This window comes from Bolinopsis microptera, chromosome 1, assembly GCF_026151205.1.
Source record: "Bolinopsis microptera isolate Bmic1 chromosome 1, MBARI_Bmic_1.0, whole genome shotgun sequence".
Lineage (NCBI taxonomy): Eukaryota > Metazoa > Ctenophora > Tentaculata > Lobata > Bolinopsidae > Bolinopsis > Bolinopsis microptera.
In genome coordinates, this window is record NC_087072.1 from 9601638 (window position 1) to 9624812 (window position 23175).

A 23175-nucleotide genomic window follows, 5' to 3' on the forward strand; every position below is an offset into this window, starting at 1 on the left:
GTGTCCCCATATTTGGAATCCAATACATATCGTAACTTTGAATAATTTCAGAACATTCTACCCTCAATTTTATTTATCACAGTTTTATCTTTGTCTAGAGTCGTTGTGTTTGCTTTTAAAATGACCTCAAATATCCGAGAGTCTTATTATAAACTTGTCTATAGGTTCCCTGCCAAGATGGATGTCGACCAGTAAGTATTGATAAATATTTCATTATAAAGTTTAAACTTAATTCTCTGATAATTGTTTACGGGTAGCTTATCAATAGAATTAATCAACGCTTATATCAGGGGAAGACTTATCAAAGTAACATATCAACTCGTGATTTTTATATTGAGATGTTGGTTTATAGCCGGACGGCGGACATTTTCAAACATTTCAAACATTTAGTCGCACTTCCCAATCTCTTATTTCAAGACTTTTTAGAATTTATTGACAACTCTTTTATTTACTGTAAATCAAAATTAAATTTGTCATAAAAACACAAATAGTTGTACATATCATAATACACTGCACACGGTGCTTATATATTAACTGAAACAGTAAATCTAAAACGTTATTTCCTTAAAACGGAAATATTACAGTAATACTCTTTGATTCGATCCGTTAGTTTCTGAACCAAGTATGTCTAGCGAGATAATAAAAGTTAATCCTGTGATTAACCTTGTAATTCAAACACTGGTCAACAAAGTCTCTAGCTTGGAATCTTGTAAGTCCCACTCAACAACCTTCCTCCAACAATAGCATCCTTCTTCAGATAAGGAGGGTCATTTTCAGGAGGGTGTAAGCCAGACATCCGATACTCACAAACTGCAGCAGGTTGTACTGATCGCACCCTGATGTAGTATTCTGAGGAACATACCCCTCAGTACCTGGGAATTGTGGCGTACAATGTACATTGTCGTGATGGCTGAAGTGATTCCAAAGTCTATGGAGTTGATGTTGTCCTGATCTAGGGTTGTATAGAATGTTCTCGTCCTTTATGTCTCTATGATCCACACCGACTGAGTGAAGGTATTTGCTCACTTGAATGGACTTGTCTGATAAATAATCGGTGTAATGCTGAATTATAGGACACGATTTCATCGCACTTTAAACAAGGCCAGGTATCAGGATCGTTCTCCATCACGGACATCCAGAAGTCTTGTTCAGGAACAGGTCACTCAGCTGCACGATAGAGGGAGGTCAGCTTTCTCCAGAGGAGGATCTCGTCAGGATGTCATTTGTCTGCGGGGGCACCAGCGACTTCCGGCTGTATTCCTGTCGTGAACTATCTTGACAGCGGTAGGTGCTACAGTTGTCTTATTCTCGCATAATAAAACACAGTTCCGTACCCTCCTTGTCCAGTTTGTCTACGCAGTGTGTAGGCACAAAGAAAGGAATCCAGGAGCTGGCTATCAGATTTTTTCTCAAGAAAACCGAAACATTTTGTTGAATTTGTTGAATGAAGATGTAACTAGTAGATGTGGAAATGTAGATAACTTGTAATGGGTCCTTGAGGATTATATACCATTGTAACTGGTTGGATTAGGCAAGGCCGGGTTTTCAGACACTAGACTGGAGTCTACGTTGGAAAATTGTCTAACAAGGATTGGGTAATCGCGTGATCAGAATCTTGTGATCAGCCTCTTGATCACGTGATTAGTGTTTTAATCACGTGACCTGCCCTTTAGTTATTAGAAACCTTATCATGAAGTAACATGACCGAAACCTTGTCAGTAGTCAGGTGTTGCCATGTCATCTGATACTGAGAACCTCGTTAATCAGCCAGTGTTTCGACAAGTTGTTATATTCGCCTTATAATTGCATTATAAGTACGATCACTTTCCAAAAATAGAAAAAAAGAAAAAAAGAAAGTATTTAGGCACTCCGAATTCAATTTATTTAAATGCTGGTTTCGACTGAGCTGGATCATACCTGTGTACCGTTTTAACTGCGACAGTGGAATCCCGGCCAAAGGCCGAGTTACACTTGTACTTTATAATATCATACCATAAATCCAATACACAAAACTATGTAAAGCTACATTAATAAAGTTACTAAAGTTGATACAAATCGAATTATATCACGATTTCTTTTTTATAAGAGCTTTCTTTTCAGGTCACTTATCACTGAAGCTGACAATTTCATCTCTAAGCTAGGTAAGTCAAGGATTGTCGTAGAATTGATGTTAATTGTCGCATATGAGTTAAGACGAAGAAACCGCCATATAATAATGTTCACACTTTACCCGAGATCAACGGCCTGACTTCACGTTTGGGACAGCCGTGTCCAGTTTAGTTGTGTGTTGTAACGCGCCGAATATAATTTTGTAAAGTACAACGCGCGATGCACATACGTTTTTGACTTTTTCTGGCAATTTATGGCTCAAAAGGCGTAGTCTTCTTCATTCGAAACCAAGTTACCATAGCTACGGGTCAAGAATAATCAATTGCTACCGTCTTCCGGTCAAAAACTGTATTAAGTCCTAAATTAGGACACTTGACTCCTTAATACTCGCGTTACAACGCTCATATTACTTCCTGCGTCATTATCGCACTCCATAGTTACAATTACAATAGACTGTTATAGCTCGCTACAATCACCGTGTTTAACTCTTATAATATTACACTCGCATGCTACATTTCCTCTTAATACGATCCATTTCAGACGATTGCAGGATAGATAGTAGGATACTATTCAAGGACAGGCTGGTTACACTATCGGAGAACACTGGAAAGGTAGGTTAGCTTTGTAGATATTTATAATACCTCCGTGGGATCCATTATGCCGGGCGGTCTAGTTTAATTTCATTGTCCAGTAACTTGGTTAGAGCTCATTGTTATGCATATTCAGTAGCCATACAAACATATTAGAGCCATTTATTTGTCAGGCACATACGACAAACAATAACCACTGTGCAGTGTGCAGTTATTGACTACTAGCACACTTACGTAGGCTTGAACTGAGTCCATACCTGCATCGTTTATAACGAAGCAATTGTCTTGGCTCTGTTAAACAATTCCACTTGTGAACTTTGTGATGATTGAAGGAATTGGGCAAACAACTGAATACACGAATTTTGTTGAAAACAGTATGAAAAGTATAAAAGAAGAGTTCAAAAGTTAACATAAATACAATAGATTACCATGAATAGAATTAATAAAGTTATAAAATATTTATGATTATGTTTCTCCTTGAAAATGTTCTATCGGAATCGTGATGCATGCCCCAATCAACAAACACAATAATATTAAGCTCTAATTTAAGATTGTCACAAATCTACAGAATTTTCCTCGCTGATTACACCGTTTGTTCTCGGAATCTCCGGCATTAATTCCTCAATAAACTGATTTTTGTAAGGTCTGTAGATAACGATGTAAAGTTTTGGAGTGAAGAGAACGATCAGGACTATGAAACACATAATAACGATAGCTACTGCCCACGCGCCACTCAGAACAGGTCCCTCTAGAAGCATTATTGTGGGAATGAACGCTACGATCACTATGTGCATTGCTATCACCTGGAAGGCTAAGAATTTTCCTTCATTGTAGTTCTCGTTTATGTTTCTGCCGAGGAATGATAGGACGAGTGAGCCCACAAAGATGACGAAACAGGAAATGTACAAAAGGATGTCCATGCGAGGTGTGTCGTCTTGAAAGTGACATTCCCCGAACACCTTTCCTCGTAAGATCTCCTTCTTTTGGTATTTCATTGGTTTGAAGAACAAGACAAGTCCCATAATAAACACCTGAGTCAGTAGCGCTACCACTAGAATCAACAGTTGGATGATATAGAATTTAGTAATCTGCAACGCCCTTAGTTTGATGATAACAGTTTTAGTGAGACAGGAGACACAGAGAAACAAACAGGACACCCAACACAGGAACCGCTAGTCGGAGGTTGCAGATTAGATGAGATGGCTCGCCCACGAAGAGAAGAGTAGAGGGCGTGCAAGAGTCCCCCCCCCCCCCCCCCCCCCCCCCCCCCCCCCCCCAACACGGTGACAGAAGGGTAATGTAGATGAACACTCCGTGTCCCTGAACGACGGGCGTCTGGAACTTCACCACAAAGATAACCACAATCCCCGCCACGGCCACCAGCCCCCCAGCAATCAGGATGTAGAGGATAACAGCAAACGAGGAGGTGAAGGAGATGAAGTCGGGTGTGACGGCTACACAACCAGTGTGATCCTCGTTATGGGTGTACGTGTCCGCGCAATCGTAGCACATGGTAGTGGTACCGTTGCTGTGCTCGTGTGCAGCGCAGTCCACACATTCGTGACAGCAGGGTGAGGTTGATTTGCGCCTTGACCACCCGGACTGGTGTGAGAAATGGAGGGTAGTTCTGGATATGTGTTTGATGTACATGTGTTTTTGCCAGTGTAGTTTCCAACGTGGATAAAACTGTCCGTTTACATATTCCCGATATTAATATCGTCTACATACTGATTATTGCTACTAACGACTCTTTATTTCCGGTGAGATCGTGAAAGCTCAACTCTTTTAGTACATCAAACAGATCAGAAGTAACAGTGTCAAACGAGCTGTTGATCTTGCTTGCATTGATGTACTCGAGCAGTCCCTGACCAAACGCGTGGACTGCATCTGCTGTAGTGGACGAATGATCGTCTAGTTTTGAGTCTCCTATCGTATCCTGCCAATCCTTACCAGTGCTTTCACGGTATTCTTCGTACCACTTCAGAAAAAAATTCTCCTTCATATTATCGTACATAGTGTTATAATTAGTTGAGTTTAAGGTCTGTAAGTGTTCTTTGAACCCTTTAATATCCTTTGTGTAGACGCCCACACCTATGAACCTCCTGAACACATCCCTGTGATACAAAGTGAAGGTTTCCTGATCGGAAGACCAAGAGTCTGATCCTATGTACGTGACTTTCAGTACTTTCTCTCTTAGTCTGTCTCGCTCGGTAACTTCTAGCTTAGCTAGCTGGTCTTTTAATGCTCCGAAGAATTCTTTAGTTCGTTCTATATCGGAAAATAGCACGATGACTGATAGCTCCGTTTCGTTTATTTGCCCCAAAACCTGAAGTTTTTATGAAATTTAATGGATATTTTACATTAATAATGTCAACGAAGATCATAGTAAACTAGGAAGGGGGGGAATTTTTCCCCCCAAATAAGGGGCAATCTACAAAACCAATTATAAATAATAAACATATTTCGTTTGTTAAAACTAAAAATCCATTACCTTGTCGGCTATGTCTGCGGCCCAGTCTTGCTGCAGCTTGTATTGGAATGCGATACAGAACTCCTTTTGTTTGGTGGTGATCATGGAGGCGTGGGTGAGGTGGCTGATACCGGCTCTCGTAGTTTGAATCAGTCTATTATACCAAATGGAACTCATTCGAACTGTCATAGTGAGTTAAAGAGTTTCCCCCCCCCCCCTTTTTTTTTTTATCTTTTTTTTTGTAGTCATTTATAAACAAATAACAGAATTCATGTCTTCGAAGGCTAAAATGAAACACCTCTGTACATCTCAAAAAAGACACATCCCTAAAATTAACTCAGTGAATTTAAGAAAACAGTTACCTTTGTCTGATGATTTCCACGATTGCTTCAGCTTGTAGCTGGTCAGATGGAACTGTTCTCAGGAAGTAAGGGTAGGCTTCTGAGTCGTCCAGATCCAGAGAAGTGGACGCGTACGATATCTGTTAGGAATGAGTTATCGGTAATTTTGGATTGTCCTACAATGGAATATCCAGCTCTGGGCCAATCTAAGTTAAATTATATTTTCAATTAAAATGTGTGATTTTCTCTGGAATAAGTTAGCCGAACAGATTCGTGGAACAACAGCTTTTAACTTACAGCTAAAATTGTTAAAGTTCTTCAACTGAGGTCATATTATTGCACATTTACCAATTTATTTATACCCCGTTAATAAAGGTTGTGTTATATAAGACTAGATAAATACAGTCACATACTCAGAAATCAGTACCTGAGGAATCTTTAAAACGTTGCACAGGTTGGCGATAGCTATAGTGTTATCTGACTTAGCTGCTCCTAGAAACCCCACTACAGGCGACTTATCTGAGAGTAAATGGAGCTGGTCAGTCTCAGTTGCAATTTTTTGCAGCAGACTGTTGGGATTGTGCCAGTCATTGGGTTATTGCCATATATGGTAATACGATGTTATGGAGACTTCAACAATAAAATTAATCAGACTGCTGACAATTTCAAATGATAATTAACTGTCTCTCAGGGCTAATGGTTTCCCAGGTTTCTTAAGACTAGAGTCTAGATATCAATTATTTTTACATTCTGCAGGAAGACTATATAAACCAGGTTATTGAATTTAAGTACTACAGTCTAGACTGTTAAATTAAAAGACCAAAATATATAACAGCTAACAAAAATTGAAACTACTAAATCACAGTATTCCTCCTGACACAAACAAAACTCTAATACTGGAAGGAAAACCCTTGTAGTGTCCACACTTACTTGGTGTTGCAAGCAGGTACTCAGGTGTATGCAGCTCCTCCCACACTCTGAGTTTCCCCACTTGTTTCATTCCCAGTGTGACAGGACGTCTCTCTAGCAGGTGGTTATCCACTATTGTGGTGTTAAGGCAGAAGGAGGTGGTGTTCAGTACATGGTGGTTAATGTACGACACTGTGTACAACACTGCCTGTAGAGGAGTTGGGGATCATGATCTGAGGTTATAGCTAGATCTGAGAAATATTACCAGTCATTGTGGTTAGGACAATGGAGGACTGTAATTAAAATGGTTCACTTGTCTGCAAATAACTGAGAAACACTACTCAGCTAGTTGGACTCCAGGAGAATAGAAGTTGTCCTCAGAGTGGATATGGAGAGGAATTATAGCTGGAACAGTGAACACATTCCGGGGATCCTGTTCTGGGACAGGGAGACCCCATCTGTCTAGTTTACACGCTGACCGGACTGTAGTAAGTAGCATGGACCAGAGGAACAAACATCGCATACTACAAGTTTGGGAGATGTTATAAGATATAAAGAAGTTATAGGATACTACAAGTTTGGGAAAGATTATAAGATATAAAGAAATTATAGGATACTACAAGTTTTGGAGATGTTATAAGATATAAAGGTGTAAGATATAAAGGGTTTTAAAAAAAAAAAATAAGATATAAACTACAATAAAAATGTATAAGATTTTTAGTATGGGGGATAGTTAGTGGTGGACATGACCAGTACAATTGCCGGTAAAATATAGGAATTATTACTTCCGTTTAGACGTGTTGGAAGTGAATCAAGGGGGAATTCTGGTAAGCTACCCTATAATGATGTAAAGCAAACGTCAATTTCGTGAGAGATAGAGAATCAGCCATCCCGCAGCTTGGTTTTAGTAGTTATCAAACGCGTCAATAAATCGACAAAATTAACACCTATTTTATAATTTTAAATGCCAATTAGTAACCACAGTAGTCAGAGGTGATCTTTCAGAAAAAGTTCTGGAATAAAAGCAAAAGCTCTTTAAACACTAATAAGTCACACGGTTAAAGTTAAATCTGAGGTATTGAGCCATATGTGACCTCTACAGAAGTTACAAGAAATTGCTAGGCCAGAAACGGGTGACCATTATATAAGAAGAAGAAGAAAATAAATTACCAACAACGTGCTACACTTTGGACTTAATTAAGTAATTAGCATAAGCCATACAGCTAACTCATCATTTTTATAGTCAATTCAATTTGATTTGAAACCTTGTTCAAATATTACAGAAGATATAATAAAAAATTTCCCTAATGTTACACGTGTAATCGTAGCACAGTATTTGGTTATCATGAGAAAGGCCTGTGAAGCAAGGATATAAAACGATTTCAGTTACTACTACTATTCGGTATTCAAAAGAAACGTTTAACATCCAAATAAGGTCACACAAGTGCCCCTATACTCATTACTCACGCGCTCCGGTCCAGGTAATATAGCAAGAGAAGTTAATTGCAAGGCGATATCTACAGAACCAGACAGACTACAAGCAATAATACACTACATGTACATGACATGTATGATAATGATATATCACACGGCAGTATAGCGTGTCTTGTGTACTCTTGTAACGCGTGGTAGGATATGCTTGTCTGGCTGCGGGATGTTTTTCAAGGCAAACACAGGTTTCTACCTTAAGGATCATTTAGCTATAATGGTATTTTTAACTCAATGGTCCACAATACAGCTACTGGTGTAAATGCCTAGTAAATAGCTCAAGTTGTATTTCAATGAAATCAAGGACACTTTGAGGCCATTCTCTACGTTATTCATTTTGCGTGCAGAAAGAACTTTGTTTATCTGAAAATGAACAACACAAACCCAAGATCAAAGCAGCTGATGTCGTATGATATGACCAGTGTGCAACAAAGCGTGGAAAGTTCGAGCCTCAGTTTTTTAAAAAACAGAAGGGATAGATATTTACCTACATACTCAGTAAATCGTTTCACTAATAAGATACGGTATTATGTCCATTCAGGCAGTGGGTTTATGCCTCATTTTCTGGCAGCAGCAACAGGACCAACATGATCGTCCTCGTCAAGTTTGGGTGCTTGTTTTTTAGTAAAATTGCTGACTGTAATTAGCAAAAACCATTGTTCATAAGTGCAGAGTGCCACTAATTTAACATGTAAATACTTTTTTTTAGGATGGTGTGTTGCTGTGACGGGCACGCAGGGAGTACTATTACGACATGAACGTCTGACGCTTCCAAGAGCCTAAGTTCTTCTCTCAGCTTTGTTTTGTTCGGTTTTTTCACGTTGGCATCTCTCCACTTCGCCACTGGAATGTTTAGAGGCATTAGTCAGGAACACTCGCGCATCTAGCTGCAAATGATTGCAACAGATACAACTTGATGTTATAGCCCTCCAAGAACTAAGGTGTCTAAACACTCAGGACACTGTTATACCGGCAACCAACAGGCTTCTTTTGTTTAAACCAGAAGTTGTCTTGGCAGGCGGGACTCGGTTTTTATGATCAACAGTAATTTGTATCAAAATGTTGTCTCGTACCATCAAATCAGTGAAGAGTAGCATACATGGACCTTTCTCTACCATCAAAGGGTCATGGGAAACCATCACTGAAAGCCCGTATTTAATTGCTACAGTCCAACTAATGGTCAAATCTATACAAAACCCACGCAGTGCTGATGAGTTGTACTGTGAGCTCAGGAAGCTATCAGAATTCTGCCAGAATGAAACTTTTAATCAGGGTGGATTTTATGCTAGCTAGGGAAAACGAACTTAAATTCAGATTTGAAAAGTGGTCTTCAACTTAACATGGGATGAAAAAAACCCCAATAGTTTGGTATTGGTCGCGTAACGAAAATGGCGAAAGGTTGCTAGCTTCATGATCACTAAATGGACTCTTATGCAGCCAACACTGATTTTCACATGCTTAGCAGACCACACCAACACTTTTACAGGATGGGATTAAGACGTAGATCCAAAATGTCTGTACCTGGTTTTCTCAAATTGATTATGTTTTATGTAGATCTGAAGTACCCCTCTGCTTGTTGACGCTAGGTCTTACGCGGGTGCAAAACTTCAATCTGATCACCAAAATTGTAAAAGCAACTTTGAACTCCGTAAACGTTACAAAACTTTACAGTACTTCAACACACAGTCAAACAGCTATAACACCAAAATCATTGGTTTGTAGCAAAGATTGTTCAATTTCCTTTCAACAAAATGCTGCTCAGAAGATTGAAACTGATACATCTGCCCAGTCAGGCCTGCAAGTTTTAACACTTTTCGAGGCGGTTTAAATTGCTGCATCAGAAACAGTGGGTCGGAAAAGAAACACAGCCAAACGTCTCAGAACATCAGACCCACAAGTCGTCTCTATTCAGAAAGAGACCCAATTACTACAACATTTAAACTGACAACACAATGCGTGACAGAAAACTATCCTGGTAAGGAATTCAACAGACTCAAGAATGACATTGCAAAGCGCCTTATTACACTTGTAACGTCATGCGGAACTTCTAGCTGAGGACGATCAAATCCACTGATGATACCAGAAGAATGTTCGAAGCAACCAGAGCTTTTCACGACCAAGGGACACTCCTCCTATTTCTGTATTCCCTACCAGAAAACCAGTAAGAACTTGCTCTCAATGACGAAGATAAGGCAGACATAGTCAAGAAAATGGTTCATGGAAACATTACACAGACCCAGAACCCACTATAACTTTTGTAGGAGGTGCTACGCCATTGATACGGCCTATAACTACACTTGAAGTTGAGACAGCAGCCAAGAAACTAAAGAAACGGTAAAGCAGTTGTCCCCCCCCCCCCCCTGACAACCTCCCAACGAATTCCTTAAGTATGCACCTCCTTTCTTTCTACATAAGTTTGCATCACTTATCAATGAGTCCTTTGAAAAACAAGAGCTCGTTCCAATCGTTCACTGAGGGAATCGTACCCCATACAGAAGCCTGGAAAAACAAAAGGACCAGTTAGAGTCTGCGTCCCTTGTGCTTTCAATGGAACTAGGCAAATCCTTTCATGATAACACTCAAGGTATTCAACAAACTGATTAGCAGAACTACACTGGGCCATGGCAGAATGCTATAAATCAGGACACAGCTGCTCGAATATTTGTTGGACACAAAGGGTCTTATTTCTGTTGTCAGGAGAAACATTGGGAGTTTAGTAAAATGGGGATAGACATGTCGTCAACTATCCTCAGGCTACTCGAAGATGCAGGATGCTCAGAAGATGACATATGACTAGTTAGATACTGCTCGCTAACACCAAGCTCAGAATTAAGAATCAAAAGACGACATTGGAGGTTCGAAGTCACATAGGAGCCTTTCAAGGTGATGTTAGTCTGCTCGCTGTATACCATGTACCTAGTGGGAGCACCTCTACCACTTAGAGTTGTTGTTATACATCTACGCCAAATCCCCCATATCTGAAAGCTCCATTCCTTTAGAATGGGAATATGCTGATGATGTGGACTTTGCTGATGAGATGAGGATTCGTTACACCAGCTCCTTCCAATTTGCAAGAAAAATTCTTCAGAATGGAATTTGTTTGTGAATGAATCTAAAACCGAAGTTTGTTAAAGTGTTATCTGGCTGGAAGTAGTGAGAAGGACGAAAAGGGAACCTCTAAGAAATAGAGAACCTTGGAGGAAGTGTGTGTCCCTAGGCTCTAAGCTATGTAGGTAGAAGACATACAGCATCGTATAATCCTTGGAAATGTTGCATTCGAAAAAATACAAGAAAGTTGGTGCAAAGGATCTAAGTTAATCTGAAGGCAAAGCTTAAGATTTATGAAGCAACGTTACATCTGTTATGCTCTATATGCAATAGCGGGGCTACCCTCAGAACTATTTGACCAAACTTGATGATGTCATAGAAGACACTGCGTCAAATATTGAAGATGACTATATCCCATTATTATCAGTATTAAGCCTCTATGAACGCTGTGGTGTAACACCGTTGTCAGACGAGTGACATATGCTCGCTGGGGAAAATGCTTGACTGTCCTTCGCAGTGACTGCTCATCACCAGCTCAGAGAGCTCTTCAATATGCTGTTAATGCGTTATTTTACATGAAAGATGTGTTGGTCGGACACCAAAGTTATCTTTTATAGTTTATTATAAATGATTGAATAAAAGAAACTTACCATACGTGATATTAATGATCTTTATGATCTAAGGGTACTGCTCTAACAGAGTTTTGTGGAGAACAAAAAAATTTTTTATGTACCTCATAATTAACCATTTTTTTCAGGAGAACTGTTATGTTTTTTTGGGCACTTATCAGTCTCTTAAGATGTTTCTTTTACTATTTCGAGATTGTTTTAAAAGTTAGATAATTAATTAAATACTTTTGTTAATTTCCAAAAATATGCCTTTAGTCTCGCCAATCGAATGTCTGTGGAAATGAAACAAATGACAAATCAAAACGGTTGAGGGAATTTGGAGAGATGCACATCAGTTCAACCAGTCAATATAAACTAGGTAAACTGTCAATGATGGTTAACTGGTCGCGCACATATTGTCATATCAGGGTGCAGCACTATGGGAACCAGGTAACCGGGACTTGTAGGTTTCTTTTTATTTTATTATGACCCGTGTAGTTCCCTTCTGTACATTATAATCTTCTGGAATACGTCTGTTGACAATTAAACTCTTGGGTAGAGATTTTATAAATTATATGAATTGATTCATTTTATGGTATTCGTTAACGTCATATCAGATAATGCCATTGCTCTATTGTATTGAGTTGGTGAATGGTGACGTCACTGGAATACTAGTAAATCAGTATACAGCCTTTCATTAATTATAGTATAGTTTCGTAACATTTAAGCTTTGTCATGATGTCAAACCAAGGAATTGATGACCATAATATTGGTATAATTATAATAATTATTTTATTGACGACATAACGTATGATGAATATTTAAGCTGTCGCCCTGTCCACTATGCAATACACAATATTAACATTATAATACTCTTGTACCGCAAGTCGAATATGAATGGACTCTTCGCGATGTGGTACAAACCTGTAATCTGGCTAAATAAAAAGTACGTTTGGGGTACTTGACATGAAACTTATTCTTGGCCTTACTTATGATCATATATCAATTTCCTGCTATGTATTGTTTCACTTCAAACAATACACAATCATTCAATATTTCTCAAGACGATCACTTTCGTCACCTCCACAAAAAGATCAAGTTATACCATATCAGTATAACTATCTTCATCTGCCTGACTCCTCAATGAGTTCTACACTTCCCACCACCAGTTCCACCTCAGCCCCCCTGTACAGCAATGATGTTGATGTGGGTATTGGGTGCTTCTAATCACGTGCTTCACTCTTGGAACTCTAGGAAACATCCTAGCTCTGGGCTACTTCACCTCTCGGAAGAGAACACTCCAAACATCCTATACCTCAGCATTGTCACAGTTGACTGGTACGGTGTTCCTGATGTTCTGCGGGTTTGTCCCACTTCCTACACCGGGCCCTATGTTCCTCTCCTACACTGTTAATATGTCACTTGTGGGGGGTCTTTTCTTTATATCTGCTGACTCAGTGTGTTCCTGGTGGCAGTTTCAGTGTTCAGTCGCAACAATCTCCCTTCTCTCCCCTTTTCTCCAGGCAGAAACGTTACACATGGACCCCTTCTTACTCTACACCCCCGCCTCCTCCTCATCGCCTCCTCCCTTCTGGCACCATGATTGCTACACCTACTCTAGATCTCTGGTGTTCTGTGGCTGGGACATACCTCCTCACCACTACCTCCTCATCTTCACCTCCGTCTTCATCCTCCTCAACCTCCTCCCCTTCCTCCCCATCATGATGAGTTGTGTGCTGTCAGTCCAGTGCTCTCTAAAACCTCACTCTCAGCAGAGTATGCAGATAGAGGGAGGGGTGAGGAGAGGAGGTTCACCTCAACTACCATAGTCATCATCACGGCAGTGTATCTGGTACTGAACCTCCCCGTGGTGGTTTACAGTGTCATGTTTATCGTGGGGTTGGTGGACATCTTCAGTAACTATCTGACTGTGTTTGTGTTTGTGTATAATGTGGGGTTTAACGCGGCCGTTAACCCGGTGGTGTATTTGTGTAGATTTAGGGGGTTCATGAGGTATGTGGGATTGTTGAGAAGTGGCGGCAGTTTGCGGAGGAGGAGGGCTCTAGATAGTCCCGTATAATTGGCTGTTACTCTAGATCTAGAAAGTCTTGTGTAATTAGAGAGACTTCATCTTGATGAGGTGACATTAAAACTGTGTTCAGTACAAAAGACGTGGGTTTATCTCTAAAGATACTCTCGTTTCTTAGCATCTGAGTTAGTGGTTTCAGATGTTACTACTGATAAGACAGTCTGACATGCGAGATGGTTGAATCACATCTTATCAATATCACCCTGCTATCTGTGATACTCACGATGACTATAAAAGACATTTCACCAACCCCTGACCCATCAGTTCTCGCTATTTGAACAATCTGTTTCCATCTCACTTTACCGTTAACAACTCCTGAAACCAGTCTCAACTAGTCCGCATGGATACTATCAGACTCGCCAGAGTCCTTAACCAAAGTGCTAGCTCCCCCCGGCGGCGGTAACAGTGAAGAGAACAACACCTCCCAATCCCTCAGAGTGTGGTCACCTGGCGGCAGAGTTAGTCTAGATCTGTTTGGTGGGTACGGACAGGATGTTGCGAGACCCGCCAGGAAGGTCAGGGAAGGTGGTGGTGGGTAAGTATGAGGACCGTGTAGTGGACACTCCTAAGAGGAAGACGAGGAATATCCTGGTAACTTCACCTCCTGGTGGTGCCAGCTCTATCTCACTCGGATGAAGAGACTACTACGATGTGTGCTAGGGACCTGACTCTAAAACCCACAAATTCTTGACATTGTCCAGCGATGTTTTCTTGAACTGTATTTCGGACAATACTCCTGAACTGTTTACTGAGCTTTAAATTGGCTGATAACAGGTTATTTTTGTTTTAGATCCAGATAAGATTTATGTTGGTGCACGAAACTAGCTATAGTTTAAGTAGTGAGTAGGACTGTAATATGTAAACTCTCTCTCTGCGATCATGTGAATTTGAGTTAATCTATACTTTGTTTTAAAACATTATGATGAAACACTTAGGAATTAAACGTTTCCTATTGTGCTGTTTTTTTTTTAGTTTTATCATTAGTGTATTTTCAGATTTTATTGAGATTCGGTCTACTCCAGAAGATTTTAATGATTTGATTTTTCACACATTTGCATATGAACTGTTTGTTTTCTTTCACACGTCCTTGACTAAACTTAGAAGTACGGCATTCTTTTATCCAACGTTTCAAGCAAAATATTATGTTAAATGCGAAACATCATCAGTTAAAGTTGAGTACATCGAAATTCAAATACAACTTAAAAGCGAAAACTGGAACTGTAAAATACCAAAATGATCGGTTATTCAATCTATAATTTAATGAAACTCAGGTATAAGATAAGTGTGCAGCTCGATTCAAAAGTCAGGAAATAAGCTGGGCAATATTTGAAAAACTTGGTAATGAAATCACAGATTTTAATGAACTTTAAAACCGAAGGACCGTAGAAACACAAAACGAAATAAAAGCCTCCTCACTGCAAACATTGCCCTTGGCAACAGCTGTGAGTAGAAGTAAGGCACGCTAACGACTGTAATCCAGTGAACCGTGCTCTATTAAAGCGTATAATAAAGTCACTACCGGTAGAGTTTCGAACAGTTCACCGCTACAATCTCATGTGATTACTGTTCATTTCTGCAGACGTTCTTTGAAAAACCGCGCAGATAATTGACTTGACTACCGTGAGGGAGATGACGTAGATTCTAATTAAAAAACTGAAATATCTTCTAAAATAAAAGCTCTCAAAAGAATTCCTCGCATCTCGAATATTTGTAAAATAAAAAACTCGCCGTCTCATCCTGACAAAGGGTCTAGAGTCAATACAAAGGAAACATTGTATACAGTATATGGAAATGGTAACTGAAGAACAATGACAAAGAAGTAGCGTCTAGCTTTGTTGTTCACAGACTCAAATACTATTCAAACAATACCTGGAAATATGCGAACTTAATCAGAGAATAATATTACACGCTCCACTAAAACTTATACCAGACACAGAGGCAGTGCGCTATACTGGGCACGGAAAGGTTATGTTAATGACCATAAATTACTCGCGAGGAAATATCGGTTATTTTAACTAGAGTGAGTATTATGACGTATTTGGGGACCCTTCACCGCCCTCTGGGTGTCCTACGAAACTTAATACTATCTAGGGATATGTAGACTATTTTAACGTCGTCACATTATTTCATGGTTATTATCACCTGCCATTAGTTTTCTCACTCTTCAGTACGATTGTAGAAAATAGGCTGCTGTAATTAGAGCTACGTCACTTGAACACTCACAAAAACTCAATTTCATGTCTGGATCTGATGAACAGCGCAGGCCTTTCCACGCTTATCTGGACGCTCCTCTATTAAGGAACAGAAACAATTGTATTCTAATACTAACCAAACTCAAACCTTGAAAATCATTTAACGTTTTCTGCGTTTCATGGTGTAAAGTAAAACTGTTTCAGGAGGTGAGAGCCACCATCTCAATCGACAGTTCCACATACAGCGGAAAAGAGTGTTACCTAGTACAAGCTAACAGCAATGGAATAGTTGAACCATTCCTGTGGGAACTACTAAATCACAGCTTACGTGACTCCTAAGTTGGAGAGTTTGGAACACACGCAACACGAATATGTCAACGTAAGTATGTTTGTTGGTTTGTTTGTCTGCTTGTTTGTTTTGTTGTAATCTTGTTTTCACCAGATATTTTAAATTAAGAAACACAATCTAACAACAACTTTTCAAGACACTAATGCAGTAGGTACAGATATTATGTTGACTATAAATTACCCGCCGTGAATATCCCTGCATAAGTTACAAAGGAGAACTACAAAGTGAACTATTCAACTCTCTTATGTGATGCGTGTAATATGACCGAGTACAAATTCTAAGAAATACAGAATAATGAAATTGAATACAATACCGTACAGCTAAACAATCCATTATTCATTAAAACAAGATCAATGATGTGACCACCTAGTTAAGCAGTCTAGAAGATGAATATCATCAGTACCAGAGTGTGGATCTGCTATATCCTACAGACACGCTCATGACACATCACACAGCCTCACAGAACACAAACCAACACAAAAACCTAATTTTCTTGTTATTATTTTTTTAGTCTAACATTCAGCTTGTCTTCGGATACAAAATTACTAATTTCAATATCCTAGCGTGTCAGTTACAACCCAACTTCACATTATCCTATATTAATTATGTAAGTATGACGGGAGAGGAAGTAAGCGTAGCTTGGTGCGGATAGTTTATCTTTCATTGACCTCGTGTACGTTTACACGACCAACAATGTAGATAAGTGGAAGGTAGACAAGTAAAAAAATATTATCATACAACATAGACGCTGTGTCAGCCTCTTTTATTTCTGTCCAATGGTCAGTCGGGTTCGGAAACTAAGTACAGAAATTTATAAATTGTTACGTCACATGGTATTGTAAATGTCTGGTGATTCCTAGACTTCCGTAGTACAGTTAATCAAAACTTACAGTTGTGATTTTGAGACAGCACTAAGCCACTACAAGTAGATTTACTGACCACTACTGACCCAATACTGACAAATACTGACAAATACCCACCATTTACTGAACTACTAGCACTTCCGACAACTACTGAAAAGATACTAATACTGCAAATTGTGTCACTCTAGACCCCCTACTTAGACTAGACGACTGAATCGATTTTTGTCATGTGAGAAGTTGGGATCCAGGGTAAATTAATTATCAGTAGCAAATACTGAAACTTATTGTTGTGGTAGAGCACAGTATTATTATTATTACCAGACAACGATCAGTCAGCAGCTGTCAGTCACTACTTGGGCTCCTCGCTGACCAGTGTTTTACGATCCGCATGGTGAATTTTACTCTAACCTTATTCTGGAGTTTATTATTAAATTGTTATTCAACCGGTCACCGAGTAATGTTAGCCAATTTACAATGATGTTAAACGAACAAACGCTAATCGCTAAACGAAAAGTGAATTTAAAGTACAAACGAGCAAAATTCACGAACCTTTTGCAATACGGCGATTCCAAAGTGAAAGAATTCAGAGGTAAAATTGCGACCGTGGGAAAATGAAGCTGGAAACTCAGTGAAATTATAGGAATTGCATCACGGTCCTGGAACCAGTTATTGAGTTACGTTTTTATTTAAGCCCCTGGTCGTGCTCTAATGCATAACTATCTAAGTTGCAAACATTGGAATCTCATATTAGACTACAGATCTTGAGTTGATTTCAGATCACAGCCTGGGTTAAAACACAACTCGTGGTCCAAACACACAACAAAAAGACAAGGGTAGCCTGACAGCGGATTTAAGGGATTGTTGACGTGTATTAAGGTTACGCCTGACAGCTGATGACGGAATGTTGACGGATCATTAGGGACCACAGGGACAGGACTGATCTTACATTAGGGACTAAGACCCCCGGGCACAAAGGTATGGTCACTGGGCTAGAGGAATGAGCTGTTATTTGACCATTAGAAAAAAAAATAAAATGAGTGCACATAAACAGGGCTGCTCGAAACGTCAATTAAGTAACAAACGGTGTTCAAGCCTAAAGTTGTTTATTAGTTTCTCCGGCGTAATCCAGCTGGACGATTTAATAACACGATGTGGCGTTGGGACTGCGTAAATCGTTAATAAATTCGAAACTACCTACTACATACTGCAGATCAGTGAAAACGGAGCTAATTTCACTGCGCTAGAATGACGCGGGTAAAATTAATGGACAAAAAGCAGGGGGAGCCAGGATCAGAGCTGGCTGGTGGTAGGAGCACTGCGCTTATCATGAACACTGTAGTCAACTCCTTGGTTCCTACTATCTTCCACTCAGCTTCATATCTACAGACACAGGGTTATTGATGAGGGACCAGGGTTTTACTGATCACAACTGACTTTCATTTAATTGTTAATTGGGTGTTGCTATTAAAAATTACACTTGCACTTTACTTTAATGGAAATTTGATGAGTAAAGTGAAAAAGATATGGAGGTTGTCAATATTGTGCCAATTGGTGCCTATTGGTCGCAGTACTGAGAAAGGGACAGAACTGTAATGCATATATTCCTCTAGCCATTTCTAACTCTGTGCAGTTCTCGATTGGTCTTATTAGCGCTCTCTGTTTGAGCCTTGTATCGGGAGAGAGAGTATATGATATCAGGTATCTGTATACTAATTGGCAACTTGGCCACTTCACCAAACCTTCCTTTGCTTCTACAACCTTCCTTAGCTTTTCTAGCTTTCTCGAATTGACGTATGGCTGGTTGTAAAACAGAATTAAACTACTAGAAAATGGTAAAAACATATAAAATTAAAATAAGCATTGGCCGCAATTGGGAACACAACAAAAACTACAAGATTAGAATGAAAACGCCTAAGTTTATCGACGTCGGTCTTACTTTTAGGAATTATATTACTAATTAATGGAATTAAAAAGCATAATTTTCGATCAAATTTGGTTAAGAATGTTGTGCCTAAATGTCAGAACAGATCTATAACAAAAAGTACGGATTAGCTAAATTTACTAAATTTACTAGCAATAGCTGTGGAACGGAAGAGGTGAGGGAAAACGTAACTGGCAGAATAGTGTATGCAGCTCGTGTAATTATTCTTTATTAAACGGCAATTTACATGTTATATTAGTTATTGAGTTAATTGTCGTTTCATTAATAGAGCTGGAATCTTATTTTAAGCAGCTAACTTTAGTAGGTTTTTTTTAAGCAGTTAGCTTGACAATATGTGGTAATTTCGGAGTATAGCGACATTAACAGGCTAAAGTTAGGGAGGGTATGATAGGTTGCAGTTTGAACTTTGTTCACAGAGACTAGCAGTTACTAAAGCTAGCGAGCTGGGGTTTGGGCTGACGCTCAAAAGCCTTAAAAGACGGGTTGAAGTCGCACAAATTACCGTTGGAGAATAATTGTGAGTTGGAGTCTAGGCGTATTCAGCGACTAATTTATGTTTAATTTATGACGAGACATTCGAAATATGAAGCACATGTGTGTCGGACTGATTCGTCTGTTAGTTTCATTAAAATCTATGTCTTTTCATTTCCAAGCTTTTCACCGTACCTGTGTCAATTGTACGTATTTAAAATGAACTTGATCACGATTTAATCACTGCATCAAATTCTCACGAATACTGCTGTTATGTCTTTCTCTGCTATTAATTTATTGGATCGTTACATTAGATGATTCATATAAAAATCAATTTGACTTAATGACAGGCATACATCCTCCACCGCTCTAGAAAGCAATGAAAATTTGATCGAAATAAACCGCTCCTTATTCGCCCTACAACCAACTGATGAATAAGGAAATGATGCACGGCTGGATGATGTAATAGAATTCCATTGCGCGTTTCTATCGCACTTTTCTATTAGAAAAAAACGCCACACAGGATCAATTCTTAGTTCAGCGGTAGCTTGATATTTTAGTGGTCGCGTATTTTAAGCCATTGCTCTACATTGTACGACTGTGAAAGATGAATGAATAAACAGCAGTATTTATTACCACTGCCAATACCGTCAATCCCAAGTAACGTTAATTTAATATTTACGGATCCAAAGGTTAGTAAAACTGGACTTCATTGGTAATAAAAATAAAGTTTCGGATGTTTAAAATAGGATATTATCTACTGCTAAAATATGTTAATATATACTGTAATGTAAAATATTCAGCAATTTGTGTTGTGACATGACACACCAAGGTTTTGGGGAGCTTTTTAAAGAGGAAACAGGGGAAAATCCTACGATAAAAATCATTTGGTGGCAGAAGAGCCCTATTTTCAGACATACTTTGCAACATTAAATAAGAATTCCAGTTAAACCAGTTGAAATCCCAAAAAATGAGTTGGTCATCTTGACTTTTAAACTATAATCGTCGAGTAAATTAACGTTTATCTTACACCACTAAATACTGCACTTTTATAAATCAATACGTGGATCACTGGCAAGAAGGGTTTTAGCCAGAGGACCATTTATTAATTTTACATGCAATGCCACACGAAGTGTAGCTTAGGCATTCCCAATATTTTACTTCATGTGGTTAGATGTCTCAACCGCGTAATTCGTATTGTCATTACTGTCTCGCAAGGGAAATGTATTTATTTTATATATCGTTTGAAGCGGATGATGATAGGGGAAGTAACTTGACAAAAACCTCTCATTCAATTATTATAAGATTCTTATTTGAGTATTTACCCACAGTTTAGGGGTCGTTGCTAGAAAATGAGGCCTATAATTACTAAATTTTAAATGAACGATTAACGTAGGAATTTGATACGAACATATATTTGATCGATAGTTTGTAGTGAAACCCTTTAAAACTTGTGATTGATTATGGCATCATGTCAGCACCAAATAAGCCGTCTAGTTTAGCAGTTAGTCTGTAATAATTCAATTAATGGCAACCTGCGACAGTGTCTCAACGTACCCTGCGATCACTGTAATGTTTAATAAAACCAAATTTATATTTTTGATTAGTTATAAAATGATCTGGAAGTATTGTGCAGAGTTTTTAAAGGATGGTCGTCGAATCATTATGTGCGATAAAAAAATAGGGCAGGAAGCCAGTGATATCTTCAGAACTACATACGTTAAGTCATCGCGCTGCGTAGCGCACTCTCCTTCTCATAGCCATAAGTCATGATAACGCCGCTCGCTCTCAATTCCACTGCGCACTCTCCCCCCGCCGCGCTTCGTAGCCATACGCTCCCGCTCGGCTTCCACCTGTGCCAGCACCGCTCCAGTACCCACCTCCTTTTGCTCGTTTCATAGAAATCTTGACACAAACCGCCGAAATGTCCCTCACTTAAAGTTAACCCAGGCGTTTAATTTTCTCACAACATTGAAATTTTCTGGAATTCAATTATTATTATATTTTTATACGTATACAGATTATGTGTTATTTTATAATTAATGACTATTACCCTATCTCTCGTTAACTCTTCCCCCAGATCCCAGGTAACCTCTAACAGAGGTCCGTGTTGAGCAAGATGATGACGGATACCAGTGGTTCTCACCACGACGGAGGGTGGCACTGAAACGGTCACCACGAGGAGGTTACTAAAGACGAGATGGCAGGTTTATATCTGAAGGTTTAGTCCTGACTGTTCAATCTTTCGACTCTCGCTTCACGAGTATACGGATGTTACATTCAACCATGGTCATGGTCATCGTAACAACTTGGGTTCACTGATGCCGTCTTGAGATTATGTGACACGCGTCGATCACAGCGCCGCAACTCAATCAAGGCTTGTGTTTTCAAATATCGGCGGTTTAACACTGACCGCCCAATAGCACAGTTTTTTTATTTACAATGAACTTCCCTCCCAGGTGCTAACTTGGTGATACAGAGGTTGAGTTATTATACACGGGTACAGAGTCGTTCTGAGCTTTGACGGCTTCTCCACGATAATGCCTTGCTATGTCAGCTACGTGAGAAATCTTCTTTTTACAAACTACCACACTCAATGATTTTCAAGTTTAGATTAACCGCTGCTAACTCATTTGCATGAGATATACACAGATTTTTAAAAACTAACATCAACAATATCCGTGTCAATGGCAACTTATATTGATAATCACTACGAAGTTTTTGCCGAACTATCAATACAATCGACTATAATAACAGCTGATACTACCATGAACAGAGGTAGAAATGAACCTCTAATTGACTTCTATTTGACCTGTCGTCGCGGCTAGTATGATAACAGATTGGTTTATGTTACCACTGGACACTTGTAGAACATTGTTTCCCAGAATCTACGAGACCTCTTTTGGGCCTTCTCAGCACCCCTTACAATTAGAGTGGAATTAGACGTCAGATTGTTGCCTTGAAGTTCAATAAACGCAACAAATGTTGGTGAACATGCATAAAACATAGACTTATACAGTGTGCTATGTTAATGTACCTGTGAGTTGGCACACAAGGAACGGCTCCTATAGAGTGGGGCTTGAGGTGTACATTCTTTATAACCAGACAAAACACTGTGAACAAAGATACAAATGACACCAGTCATCAAGTTTGAGAGGCATCAGAATTACCGTTACATACGAACGCGCAGACTGGCGAACTTAAATCGATCTTTAGCATTCGTAGATTTACAACCTGCACTTTTGAATAAATTACGTTAATGCTCCCTCTCGTAGTCGAGCATTTTGCACTATTTTACGATTGTCTAAAAATATTGTTAAGTTCTAGTAAATAATCACTGCTGCAGGATACTAGTTTACGATAATTCCTTATAAGATAATCCACTGAAGATATCGCTGTACTTATTTTCCATTCTAATCAGCCTTGATAACCACTCTATTACCTTTACAAATCTGATGACTTCCCTCTAAGTTCTAACATCTTAAACCCCCACAGTCCCCTATAGAGTCCCACTCAGTGTTGTTACAGAACGTTACTCTGGAAACCATTGGAATTGAGCGATGGTGGATAATTAAAGACGAGAATCCAACCACTTGGAAATATACTTCATCTCATGACGTTGTAAATTCATATTTTTAATTTGTAATACCTGCCCTGGCCATGGCTTGCAGCTCGACACCAAGCTTCTGTCTAACCATATCACTAC

At 39.2% G+C, this 23175-nt stretch overlaps 2 protein-coding genes across 2 annotated transcripts in view; one reads left to right on the forward strand and one right to left on the reverse strand.

Moving 5' to 3' along the window:
• Positions 1 to 162: 162 nt before the first annotated feature.
• Positions 163 to 23175, forward strand: part of LOC134813468 (ciliogenesis-associated TTC17-interacting protein-like) — a 98227-nt gene continuing 75214 nt past the window's right edge. Inside the window, exons 1-3 of the mRNA XM_063821301.1 lie at positions 163 to 191; positions 2101 to 2141; positions 2650 to 2720. Coding sequence (XP_063677371.1) covers positions 178 to 191; positions 2101 to 2141; positions 2650 to 2720 — 126 coding nt within the window. The 5' untranslated portion in view covers positions 163 to 177. The remainder of the gene's footprint in view (positions 192 to 2100; positions 2142 to 2649; positions 2721 to 23175) is intronic.
• LOC134823028 (extracellular calcium-sensing receptor-like) lies at positions 3180 to 9004 on the reverse strand. The gene is made up of 7 exons (XM_063834352.1): positions 8908 to 9004; positions 5938 to 6029; positions 5532 to 5650; positions 5191 to 5293; positions 4445 to 5025; positions 4047 to 4326; positions 3180 to 3871 (listed from the first exon to the last, which is right to left on the reverse strand). Exons 1-7 carry the CDS (start codon positions 9002 to 9004, stop codon positions 3254 to 3256), a joined length of 1890 nt encoding a protein of 629 aa, XP_063690422.1. The 3' UTR covers positions 3180 to 3253.